At 34.0% G+C, this 14,074-nt stretch overlaps 1 protein-coding gene and 1 long non-coding RNA gene across 2 annotated transcripts in view; one reads left to right on the forward strand and one right to left on the reverse strand.

Annotated features, from left to right (window-relative positions):
• The window catches only part of LOC136831459 (uncharacterized), a 59,010-nt gene extending 54,301 nt beyond the window's left edge, over positions 1–4,709 (forward strand). Inside the window, exon 3 of the long non-coding RNA XR_010850888.1 lies at positions 4,577–4,709. This is a non-coding gene — a long non-coding RNA (uncharacterized lncRNA). The remainder of the gene's footprint in view (positions 1–4,576) is intronic.
• The window catches only part of LOC136831457 (chondroitin sulfate glucuronyltransferase-like), a 102,907-nt gene that overhangs the window by 25,959 nt on the left and 62,874 nt on the right, over positions 1–14,074 (reverse strand). Inside the window, 1 exon segment of the mRNA XM_067091934.1 lies at positions 4,799–4,949. Coding sequence (XP_066948035.1) covers positions 4,799–4,949 — 151 coding nt within the window.

Consider the following 14,074-nt stretch of genomic DNA (forward strand, 5'->3'; position numbering starts at 1 on the left):
TATTGGTGTTTTGTATATTATTTCGTTTTATGCAAAAACAAAGTTTTTCACAAGCATTTCTTTTAGTTATGTATCCGTACCAAAGTAAAAAAGTATATTATAAAAAACAATATATATATATATATATATATAATATTATATATATATGTGTGTATGAATTTATATATATATATATATATATATATATATATATATATATATATATATATAAATATATATATATATATAATATTTTTTATTATATAAAAAGATATAATATAAATAAATAAATATATATATATATATATATATATATTTTTTTTTATTTTTTTTTTTTTATTTATTTATTTGGGTCTTTTTGGGTAAGCAAAAATCTAATATTCTGGTGATATTTAATCCTTTACCTTCATTTTGCAACAAACGGAAAGTCTCTAGCACAATATTTCGATTTATGGTGAATTTTTGAAAAACTTTTTCCTTCGCTCCTCGCATGGAAATCCACTGAAAATGTCAGCATTTCTTGAGTCACCTTCTTGTAATTTTCGCCGTTTTATATTATTCGTTACATAAAGTGTTATACGTCACAATGTGCGCAATTTCATGTAGAATACAACATAAAATAAATCATTCTTTTAGCTCTTAACAGTTTTCAAATATTTTTATTTAAATCACGATAACTGACAAAATTTTAACATTCGGTCAACTTGGACTCAACCGAAATGCTCGAAAAACGCAATCGTAGGCCAAAATTCTTACATTCTAGTAACAATCAATCATTTACCTTTATTCTGCAACAAATGGAAAGTCTCTAGCACAATATTTCGATTTATGGTGAATTTTTGAAAAAACTTTTCCTTCGTTTCATGCTGCTGGAAATCCACTGAAAATGTCAGCATTTCTTGAGTCACCTTGTCGTAATTTTTTTGCCGTTTTATATTATTCATTACATAAAGTGTTATACTTCAAAATGTGCGCAATTTCATGTAGAATACAACAAAAAATAAATCATTCTTTTAGCTCTTAACAGTTTTCAAATATTTTCATTTAAATCACGATAACTGACAAAATTTTAACATTCGGTCAACTTTGACTCGACTGAAATGCTCGAAAAACGCAATCATAGGCCAAAATTCTTACATTCTAGTAACAATCAATCATTTACCTTTATTCTGCAACAAACGGAAAGTCTCTAGCACAATATTTCGATTTATGGTGAATTTTTGAAAAAAACTTTTTCCTTCACTCCGCGCGCGGGAAATCCACTGAAAATGTCATTATTTCTTGAGTCACCTTGCCTTAATTTTTTTCGCCGTTTTATATTATTCGTTACATAAAATGTTATACATCAAAATGTGCGCAATTTCATGTGGAATACAACAAAAAATAAATCATTCTTTTAGCTCTTAACAGTTTTCAAATATTTTCATTTAAATCACAATAACTGACAAAATTTTAACATTGTCAACTTTGACTCGACCGAAATGCTCGAAAAACGCAATCGTATGCCAAAATTCTTACATTCTAGTAACAATCAATCATTTACCTTTATTCTGCAACAAACGGAAAGTCTCTAGCACAATATTTCGATTTATGGTGAATTTTTGAAAAAAACTTTTTCCTTCGCTCCGTGCGCGTGGACTCCACTGAAAATCCTGGCATTTCTTGAGTCACCTTGTCGTAATTTTTTCGCCGTTTTATATTATTCGTTACATAAAGTGTTATACATCAAAATGTGCGCAATTTCACGTAGAATACAACAAAAAATAAATCATGCTTTTAGCTTTTACCATTTTTGAAATATTTTCATATAAATAACGATAAATAGAAAAAAATCAATCTTCGGTCAACTTTAACTCGATCGAAATGGTAAAAAAATGCAATTGTAAGCTAAAAAACTTACACTCTACTAATAATCAATCAATTTCCTTCATTTTGAAACAAGTGGAAAGTCTCTAGCACAATATTTTGATTTATGGTGAATTTTTGAAAAAAAACTTTTTTTTACGTCCACGCATTACGAATTCATGCATCATTTTGTGATAATATTTTCTCTGTGTTGCTTTAATCGTTTTACAATCTGTTATATACCAAAATCATTGCAATTTAGTGTACAATACAACTAAAAAAATTAACTCATTACCTTTCACCGTTTTGTTTACAGCACGATTTGTATACAATTATATACAAGTTTTTTTTTTCGCTGTCATATATTCCAATATTTATATATGATAATGATATTTTTTCATTTCTGATGGTTGCATACTAAACTTCAGGCAATGAGAAAAAAGGAGCCAAAAATGAACTCTTAATCTTAAAAACTAAGCGTGCTGTGATTTTTAAAATAAAACTTTTTCCGCTTCGGCGCTACCTCCCGAACGCCACCAGCATACAGGAGACGTTTTTGTAAATAGGGCTTCGGCGTTTAAGGGTTAACCAACTTGTACTGATTTATGGGGTATTTTAATTCTAGGATAAGGTGCTTAGCTACTGGGTTTCGTGTATTCTAGCCTAATAAATGGCCAATTCAGCAAAATGGCTAATCCGGCACCCTCTAGGTCCCAATGATGCCGGATTAGTGATGGTCAACCTGTAGTAATATGCGAATACATACAATATTACTGGATACAGTGAAGTAAAGCATAACGTGTACTAATATGTGACTATTACATATGCTAATTTTATATTTCGTGTATGATGTGACCCCCTTAAAATTGGCTCCAAAATTAGGTCTTCAAAAGTTGCATGATACACAAGTATATATGGTATTTTGAATTTCTACGGATGCAGTAACTAACACAGAATTTGTAATAAAACCATCTTTACAAAACCAATATTTTATAAGATACCTGCTGTTGCAAATGCTAGCCTATACACAGATAGTTTTGTAATTTAGCAGTCGTCTTTTACTATTGATATGAGATAAATTCATGAAAATTTGTCATAATTTTTTACCTCGTCCTATCTAAACGTTGTCTTGTACACGAAAATGTACGGAGATTTATTTTATTTTGTAAAATTATAATACAGCTCACACAATATCATAAGAGATAAGAGCTAAAATCAGTAACAAATTTGAGTACGGTATATTTGTTGTAAAATATTTATGAGATTTACTGAGATGGGGGAGATGCAGTAACTATTTTTGAGGTATACATGTTTTTTCTAGTATTTCTTTGTGGTTTTCTTTGCAAAATTACAATTATAGCTGACATACTATCATAAAAGATAAGAACTAAAACCAACTGCAATCCCTGGGTATATTTATGAGCAAATAAAAAGATGTCATGGGATAGAGAGGGGCAATACATTCCCTCATTAAGTCTCAAGGCAGACTGATCCCCCTCTGTCCTGTGCTGAGCTATTACAGTTGCCATAAGTCATTTATGGATCACTGAAATGCTAAGAATATCTTTCCTCCTAATTTCATCCAAATTGTATGGCGCGTATTATTAATACTCATATGAGTTAGCCCGTCCATCACTCAATATCTGTTATAGATCATCATATGATGATGCCCATCCATTAAGGGTTAAGTAAATGTCTAAAGTGCACCATGTGAGGTATTTATAATTATGTACTTGATGGGGATTGAGGAAAGGGCAAAACTTATTCTAAATCTCTGATGTTAAACTTGGACATCAATTGAGAAAAACTAGCAAAACTACATACAGGCAGGCCCCAGTTTACGACAGGTCCGGCTCACGATGTTCCGAGGTTACGACGCTTTTCAAATATATTCATCAGAAATTATTTCCCGGTTTATGACGCATGTTCCAGGGCTACGACGCGTCGTACACCAATCCGATGGAAGAAATATGGCTCCAAAACGGCAGAATAATAAACATTTTGAGTTTTTTTTATGAAAAACTCAATAAAAATGCACTTTACATCACTTTCAATATACCCAAAGCATTAAAAGTAAGGTTTTCTTGGGATTTTTGATGATTTTTAGCAATTTTTCGGTTTACAACAATTTTTCGGTTTACGACACGGCGTAAAAACGGAACCCGCATCATAAACCGGGGACCCTCAGTTATCGGCGATCCAGTTTAATGGTGCTTGTCTAGCAATGACAACTGGATTTTTGGCACCAATAACAGGGGATACGCTATTATTGCCAATTTCCAGTTATTGTCACGCCGTCAGAAACGGAACCCCTGCTGATAACTGAGGACTGCCTCTACTAACATGAAAAAAATTGCCTGAATGATGTTACTGAAAAATGAAAAAGCAAGTACGCCACCTACTGAAAGACAAAAAGATACTAAAAGATTAGAGATAAATGCACCACAATAATAATGAACAATGGATTAAAGTGTAACATAATGAATGATAAATCCCGAATAGACAGAAAAAACGGCAATAAACTTCGAAAGCGCAGCACCACAACAAACTTCCAAACAGTTAGGCAGAGAAATGACACCTTACCTTCAGGAGCAGTTTAAGATCTTTTAAGCTAGTGTGAATGGAACTTTGCACTAAGGTAGGTTATTGTATAATTAATGGGTTTTTAACATTTTATTTGTTATTTTAAGGGCAGATAAGTACCAATGCCAATCCAAATTTTTAAGTTTTGATCTTGCAACTTTATTTCCAGGATGCACAAAGTGTGAGGACAGTGATTGATGGCTACCTTGTGGCACATGCAGTGCTACTGATGATCAACTTCTGGCTGTCAGACAAAAGACTGTATATTTTACTCTGAGGTCATTCAACAACCAAGAATGTGGGCACATATGAGTGATCAGTTAGTAAAGGTAAAACTAATTTTTCTTAACAAGCCTTGTAATTATGGTATATGAAAAGAAATACTACGTACCTGTAACATAATCACCAGCATAAAAGCTCAGGTGATCAAAGTTGTATCTGTCAAAGTGGCCAACTGTTCTGCTGACGTCAAGCTTCTGGTATGATATTTTCTCATCCACTGTACTTGGATGATACTGAGTGAAAGGAACAGGTGAAAATACCTGAAAAAAAAAAAATCAGTTGTATTCTGTAAGGAAAAGGTTAAAATTACCTGAAAAATATGTCAGTCCTTCATTACCAAAGGAAGCTTACCATAAATCTTTAAAAATCAAATGCACAACAATTGTTCTAAAATACCAACAAAAAAGGGAGCATAATTTAATACTGACAAGCAGCCATGCCTGCCACAGTACAGATAGGTGTCAACTTATGACAATCCACGTTTACGACAGTAGTGAAAAAAATTATGAAAATAAAAAACTAAAGACATTCTAAGAATTTACAAATAATGCAGCTGGCAGCACTTATGAGTAGCAGTCCCAGCGGTGCATGTAAAGCAGGCCTTGCACTATCAAACGTTTATCCAGCATGGTATTTGGTCATACAATTAAACAATTTAAACATGTTTGGCTAGATTGGAAGGATTGACTATATACTGACAAAAAGGTCACTTTCATTGTCAACAGTTCAGTCAGCCAAAAAAGCGAGAAAGCTTATCAACTTGGAATTAAAAGTGAACATGATTAACCAATCTGAAGGAGGAAAAATAATAAGGACAATAGCACATGACCTAGAAATTCCGCATTGAACAGTCGACAAATCTTAAGGATTGAGAATGCATACATGAAGCTTTTTAAAGATTTGTTTCAATGAACTCTACTGTAATTATGAAGCAAAGGCAAAGGCCAATCTGTGAAATGGAACGGTTATCAGTGGTGTGGATAAAAGACCAAATTAAGAAACTAACACCATTAAGCCTTATTACCATCCAGGCAAAGACTAGAAGTCTGTTTCAGGCCCTTAAGGAATGTGCAGGATGGTTTAAAAGTTTCAAAAGAAGATTCAGTTTGCATAATGTTTGGGTAACAAGAAAGGCAGTGAGAAAGTTCGTCGATAGTTTTGATGAATTCATAAAAGAAAAAGGATGAAACATTACATCATTTCCCATACAAAAACTATGAATTAATGACCATTCTGAGTAAAATAAAAAAAGAGTAAATACGAAAACGTTAACATCAAACACGTGCTCCACATGTGATACGCAAACGTAAAACTGTTTTATAACATTATGATGCAATGAAAATTATCTGAGATCAAACTATAGATCAGTACAGTAAAAGTAAAGTACTTTCCAATGCTGTACAGAATTACTATGGTGCAGTATTCATCAGAGTCAACTGAAATAAGGTTAAACATTTTTTATTTTGGGCACAGGTACCATTGGCTTACCATCAAAGTATACGAAACATAGATGTAAACGTGGGACAAGTTACAAAACATTGAGATGAACTGGAAAATTAGTTAAATGAAATATATACTATTAACAGTGATAAAATATTCTCCTGTGTACTCTAAATACATAAGTATGATACCCAGTTAAAACAAAAAAAACTAAATTGTGTCTTTGCTTAGAGTGAAACACCACAGGTCGGCTAAATGTCAACACTAGGTAAGTTACACATGCAAAGTTTCTGTGATATTACAAGGCAAAATGGGAAATCGATGATTACAATAAAACAGAAGATTAATGATATCCTTTTAATACATTCTTAAAAACAATAAACTATGAGTCTAGTCTACAGCACAATATGAGTGACGCAATACTGTACTTGCTGGTATAATTCATGGTAAGGGAACACAACGATGTACAGTAAAAAGGCAAATTTACTGAATTCTTAGTAAAACAAATGAATATAATTATTGTAAAGAACAATAAGAAAGTCACTGTATAAAAATATGCTCATGGTGATAAAACAATGGTATGCTATAGGTAAAAGGATTTAGGTTACGGGGTAGCCTATATATAACTGAATTGCAAACCGATTTACTGTACATTAAAATCGACATCTGACATGCAAGCAAAATCCTAACCCTGTCGTAACTCAATGCCTGCCTTTAGTTAAATACAACCCATAAATAATAAATGACATCAAACTAAGGTAGTTCTGTATGTAAAAAATTCAAACAATAAAAACAAGGTAAAAAAAATTTATCTTGACATTAGACAATCATTTAATTTTTTATTTTTATATTTTGATTATTGACTTCTTATACAACCAAGCTTCTGAAATAAAGCATAGCAAGTTGTGCATTTTTCACACAAAATCAACCTTTTCAAAATGTTCTCATCAATTCTGGTGACAACTTCTTGACAAGTGACAGGATCACCAAAAGTCTTATCCAGATAAAATCACCAAAATTCTTATTCAGAAATACTTGAATGTGGATCTTTATTTTTTGGTTACAAAATAGCATTTGTCAGTAATTTTTCATGTAAAATGAGCATTGTGTGTCATTCAGAAGACCAATTACTTTTCTACATTTAGGTTGTAAGTAAAATTAATAATTACTGCAGTGTCAGTAGCAGAAGAAACTAATACAACTTTCTGCAAGATCATTATTTTTAACAGAACACAAGGTATGCAATTTTACAATGCCAGTGAAGTAAAATTATTACCTCATTGGGCAGACTCATGTGACTCTCTCCCAGTCACATGCAAAGGATGTTAGTTACATTGTTTTGATTGAATCATACTGATAGTTAGCCAAAATATGCATATGAGCAATGTGGTAAAAAAGATAAAAATACTAAATGTGAAAATCTCTGATATGGCATTCATAACTGCAGCAGGATTAATCTTTAATTTGTTTTTGTAAAAAATTCATTCCATAGTGTTTACTACTTGTGATGGTGGGTTTTGGTGGGTTTCAGTGCTACTAAATAATTATTAGAAGGAATGGCTATGCTTGATCTGAACAAAAACTAATCAGCACTATCATCTGGTTTAGTAAACACATGAAATTAACAAAAATTTCAGCATTTATGTACACTAATTGTAACTCAGGAACATACCCTTAGAAAAAAGTAAGAGGTATTTGACATTAGCTTTTACAGTATTCAATGGAACTATTATAGCCTCTGGAAACTAAAAATATTAAGCCACCAAACTTCATATCTTTTTTGCAGTTATGACATACAGCTCCATGAAAATGAGAAATGACATGGCTTAAGTTAAAAATCTTACAGCAGATGAGAATTTAGATCCTTGCACGCGATATGTTATAGAATTTTGTACTCTTTTTCAATGCTAGGAGTGTATGGAATTTTCTTTAAAATAAAATATGCAGTATAACAAACGAGCATTAACTAAAACCAAAGGAGTGTATTTCGTATTGGAGACTGGAGAAAGTTTAAATTGACCCAGTAAACCTCCTACAGTCAGTTTCATCTCTTCTGTCCACCCACAGATGAAGATATGGTACAGCACATGCATGTGTAGCTTGTAATTAGCTGAAAATCAATGTTTCCAATATCATTGGCTTATTGTGATAAACATTAAAACTTGCTTCAGTATAATTTGAATGTTTATATAGATAAGAACCCTCACATCTTTTATAAATCATGAGCATGAAGATTTGTATCAGTAATATACCTATGCAAGCACAAGTAAGATGAGCTTTTATCAAAGTCTCCAAAGATGAGCTCGTATCAAGCAGGCTACTCACAAACACAAATGAACGATGAGCTTTCAATAATACTATTTTATCTCACTTGTATAGCCCAAGCTACATGTAGGCCTATGCCCACAAACTGTTCAGGTCACAAGATTTCCTCATCATTCAAATTTTATTCTATGCACAGTTTCATTGCATGACTGTAAAAATAACTTCATTATGATACCACATCCGTAAACTGGAAAAATAACCTTTAACAGTGCTGACTGCTAGAAAAAAACATCGAGATGTGAAAGGTAGGCTTACACTGTTGATTCTCTTTGAAGCACACTTTCATTTCACATAGATCAAAATTACTTTCCTATTGTAACCTTTATTTATTTATTCATTCTATCCAAGCAGCATTCCAATGCCTTATGAGTCTAGGCTAGCCTTTTATGCCCTACAAGTCATCAACACACATCAGATGACAGGAACTCAATCAGATTTCAGACTTTTTCTCGGTAAGTTGTTAGGCAAAATATACCTGAAACTGTCCACTCACTGAGATATTATAATGTTATGCATGCTCAAGAAAAAATCATTCCGAAAAGAAAACCGCATTATCGTTGTCGTGTATTAAATGAAATTACCTGCCATCTAACCAGTGTTGCAGTGGCCATTCTTTTCACATATTCCAGACAGCCTCATACAAATACAGGGTGGGGCAGAACCAATTGAGCAGTTTACAAGAGTCAATGCTCGAGGGGAAGGGAGGGGAGTGGGGGGAGGGTGGTGTTGTTGGCCTCCTCAGACATCCCCATTTCAGTAGCCGACATGGTTTGGTGTGCAATCTCAAAATTTGGAGTGATAGGCCCATACTTCTTTGAGGAGGACGGAGTGACCGTGACCGTGAATGCCGAACGCTATGTTGCAATGTTGCAAAATTTCATGCAACCTAGATTGGAAGAGATTATTGAAAATGAAGGCTTGGGGGACATGTGGTTTCAGCAGGATGGGGCTACAGCTCACACAGCCCGAATTTCACTCAATGTTTTGAGAAACATGTTTCCCAGATGCCTGGTGTGTCTAAGGGGTGATTTAGGATGGCCTGCGCGGTCACCTGATTTGAGCATTTGCGACTTCTTTCTTTGGGGACATCTGAAAGAAAGAGTGTTCAAAAGTCACCCTCACACCCTACCACAGCTAAGGGAGCGGATTATTGAAGAAGTTAACGCCATACCCGCAGTATGTGTGAACGTGCTGTAGAAAACTTCAGAGAACGACTCAACAGTGTGTTGCAGCTAACGGCCGCCATCTTGCTGACATTATTTTCAGAACATAAGAATTGTAAATGGTATGTTATGCTAACCTCGAGAATAATGCACTTTCTTCTCTATGTACCTCCATTACTTTGTTATATCTCCTCAAAACTGCTCAATTGGTTCTGCCCCACCCTGTATTTTATGCTATTTTGAATATTACCCTATTCATATGATGTACACTGGGCAAGAAAAGTGAAGATACAGTTTTCTTTAGATTTCGTTCATCGAATTTTTATTTTTTTCTTACAGAAAACACATAATCTCGGTAAATTTACTCTAGAATATGAAAATACAATGCAAATTATATCATATATGTTAAATCTGCAAAACAAAAACGTTCAGATACTTAAAAACACCAAGCATGTCCGAAGTAATCAGAATTTCTCAGATGACTTCGTTCATAGAGATCTAAAAGATAGTGTGTGAATATCTCGGTGTAGTACTCTTTATCAGAACGGCAATATTTACTCATTTTCCGTTATGGACAGGCTTATTATTGCATCATCATACGAGGTAGTGATAATTTCTTTAATTTTCACACATTCATATTTGTATTTCATGGTGTTAAAAGTCAGCTGGAATTAATGGCAGTAAATGTTGCGACAGCTACGGTAAGTTGACCAAATCTATTTAAATCTGCAAGAGCGTTCTCTATGATGTGTGGAGCACTTCAGCGGGAAAACACAAGTAACTGGTTGTTTCTTGACGTTGCCTGTTCTCTCTGCGTTGCCATAGTCTCTCTCTCTTTCTCTCTCTCTCTCTCTCTCCATCGCTAAAACATACTATACAAATATAGTATCGCTCAATCTCTAAAAAAAAAAATAATGAAATGAGTAGCTCTACATATAGGCCTAGGCTTACACAACACAACAGCTCTCTCTCTCTCTCTCTCTCTCTCTCTCTCTCTCTCTCTCTCTCTCTCTCTCTCCATCGCTGAAACATACTATACAAATATAGTATCGCTCAATCTCTAAAAAAAAAAAAATAATGAAATGAGTAGCTCTACATGTAGGCCTAGGCTTACACAACAGCAACTCTCTCTCTCTCTCTCTCTCTCTCTCTCTCTCTCTCTCTCTCTCTCTCTCTCTCTCTCTCTCTCTCTCTCTCTCATCGTAACATTGCATTCTGTTCCTTTATTGTTCCCCACGTTGCTCAAATTTAACTCTTGATTTCACTATGGAAGATTGCGTTTCCGATTATGCAAGCATTCCGTTCATTGTGGTGTCATAAATTCATTTGTATAAGGTTAATTGGTAGGTTACGTCGAAAAATGTTTATTTTGCTCAGAACTGTCGCTGCAAATTACAACTTGAACGAATACTGTAAAGCTTACTACTGCATTTAAGTATCAATGATGTCAGAATCGTAGAATATGATTGAAAGTTATAGGAGGTCAAGCAAAAACCAACACACTAAGACAGAAGCTCCTCCCTTTCTAAAGTTGCCAGATGTCGCATTATTGAGCAATATACTGTATGTCCGAAGATTTAAAAAAACTGTATCTTCACTTTCCTTACCAAGTGTACATGTAACAAATTATTAAAACACCTTACATTCACACTCACATAACCAGGTTATTTTTGTTTACCTACAATGAGATAAAACATAAGTATTAAAGCCCATAATTCGTTATGTTCAGTACAACTGCCATCACTCTGCACCAACTTAAGGAATGTGTGGGGCCAATGGGTATTAAAGTGTGGGAGGAATCATTAGATTTTTTATTTTCTTGGGCAAGGCTGTTTCTGATACAGCAGGTGAATATTCTCATGCTTTCACTAACTCAGTTTTGAAGAAAAGAACAAGTGTGCTCCCATCTCTCGTCTAAGGGTTCTCCTACTGAGAAGATGACAGTGGTTTTGATTTCCCCTTTTGATTGTCTTCTTAATCTGACTTTTTTTTTTTAAGGTGATAAGGGAGGATATTTCTGTATAAGAAAATCAAGATTTTATCGACATTCTTAAGTCAAGAATTACAGGATTACAGTAAACCCCCCGTATTCGTGGTCTCACGATTTCCGGACTCACCTATTCGCGGATTTCTCTATGGAACATATATACGCATTATTCGCTGAAAATCCACCCATTCACAGTATTTTTCTCTGAGAAATATTCACTAATTACTGTATTTTCATGACTAAATACACTTTTTGTGATAAAACTACAGTATTAAAATACTTAGGTAGTGCTCGAGTATGATAGTTCACCTTGCAATAATTCGATTTTGCAATGGGGTAAGCAATTAATACCGATACGACAATATTTATAAAATATTTTTAAATTTCCCACGGGTGCAGGCAGCAGCGTACAATCAAGCAGCGAGAGAGACCAAATTACAATAGACCAGCTTCTTTTCCTCCAACTCTTTATCCCATCTTCTAGTTAAAAAAGTAACAGAGAATGATGAAAGTATTGTTCGTAACGTTACACTCTTGCATAAATGCATACAGCCATAAACAACAGATCGAGAAACTGTTGTTTTGTTTATCACCGAATCAGATAACAGCCCTTTTGCTTGTATTTCAACCATTGTACGGTAATACACAATTACCGTAGGTTACAGTACAAATGACGTTAAGTAGAACAGGACTGATAATTTTTACATTATACCCTTATTCGGTATGGAGAAAAGATCGGCAAGGAAATATACTGCTAAATTTATGCTGCAAGTTGTACCTGAAGCTGAGAAAACAATGTTCAAGCTGCTTATGACTATAAATTATTGTGCATCGGCAATATGGATGAAACTCAACAGTAATTAAAATTGGAGAGGAAATATTTAAATCAAAACTACTGAGCATGAAAGAGTACATTACTGCTACTTTTACGCCAATAAACGATAAATACATAAAGCTCATATTATGATGAAATCAAGTGAAAATAGCGAACAGAATCTTGATTTTTTTTACACAAAACAAACAGTCAATGTCATCTATTACCAAAAAAAATAGCTGAATTAATTTCACAGCGAGACGTATTTAAGTTATGTTTCGACTTAAAAACACTTTGTACAGTATGACGAAAAATAACCTTGCCCAATATAAATAAAGTATCAAGAGATTCATTTACGCTAACTAGAAGCAAGAAAAGCGCTCTGAACTGAGTTGAATGCAGCGAAATAAACATCGCGTAAACATTTCCAAACCAAAACATTGATCACTATGATCACAATTTATAATACAAAAGCAATATAAGAATATATACAATATTATTGGATACAGTGAATTAAGGCATAACATTTAAAAGATCCATGGAAAAGATGCACATTCGTTATGTTGATGTTTTTATAATATGATATATGAATATAGAGTACAGTATAATGTAGGCTATGCTATCGTATATGCCTACAATATACCAGAGTGTAGGCTAAGCTAATTCTTGTTTGTTATTCAATTTCTCTTTGTACTGAATTATCATAGTCACTCTGCATGAATCTCCAGAATTAGCTGATATTAATAATCACTATACTGTGTATGTATACAGTATACTTTATAGTGTAGGGTAGGCTACCATACATGTATACATGCTACGAATACCCTAGTGTAGGCTAGGCTATATTCGAGATACATTTTTCCAACAAACAATGGGTTTTTTTAGAACCTAACCCCATCGTAAGTAAGATAATACCTGTTATTTTGTGTGGTTGAACTATCAAAATCGGCAGTTCTAAGTGTTTTTAGAAGGGTTCTAAGTATTTCCGGGTTCTAGCTATTCACGGGGGGTGTGGTATGCATCCCCGCAAATACGGGGGGTTTACTGTATTAGGAAAAATATGAAGTTTTCAGCCTTCAAATTCCAGTAGGAAGTTGGCTTCAGGCATTCTAGCATGTTTGGCGAGACTTAGGAGCAGGACATTGGGTGATGGAGGTACTGAAGGGGGGTATGAAATTCCTTTACTGTGTCATCCTCCTCAGATGTGGCAAGGGATGCTACAGGCCCGAAAAGTAAACATTGTGTAATTAGCTATAAAATGCAATAAGACACCAGACAATCACCATGTGTCAAGCAGAATAACAATGAAAAATTTAATAAAGTGTTGAAAATAAATGACAAAAGACAAAACACAAACATGGCTAAATCCTGAGAGAGCAAAACAAAAGAAACCTGTGCCAAAAGCTGAGTTGTACAAAAGAATGACAGATAATGGAAACATCTTGGAAGATGGTCTGGGCATGTGCAGTGGGGTCTTTGTCTTCCACAATCTGGATAGTTAGTGCAACTGGAGAACCACTGTATGGAAGTAAGGCTATTCATGATTAACAGTTTTTTCATGAATAGGCATTTGAGGTACTCAAAGGAATACTATCATGGTCTATAAATATGTATTCGTTTCAAGTAGTAACCAAACTACTGTAGATTCACTGGATA

The sequence above is a fragment of the Macrobrachium rosenbergii genome, chromosome 48 (genome assembly GCF_040412425.1).
Source record: "Macrobrachium rosenbergii isolate ZJJX-2024 chromosome 48, ASM4041242v1, whole genome shotgun sequence".
NCBI classification, from domain to species: domain Eukaryota; kingdom Metazoa; phylum Arthropoda; class Malacostraca; order Decapoda; family Palaemonidae; genus Macrobrachium; species Macrobrachium rosenbergii.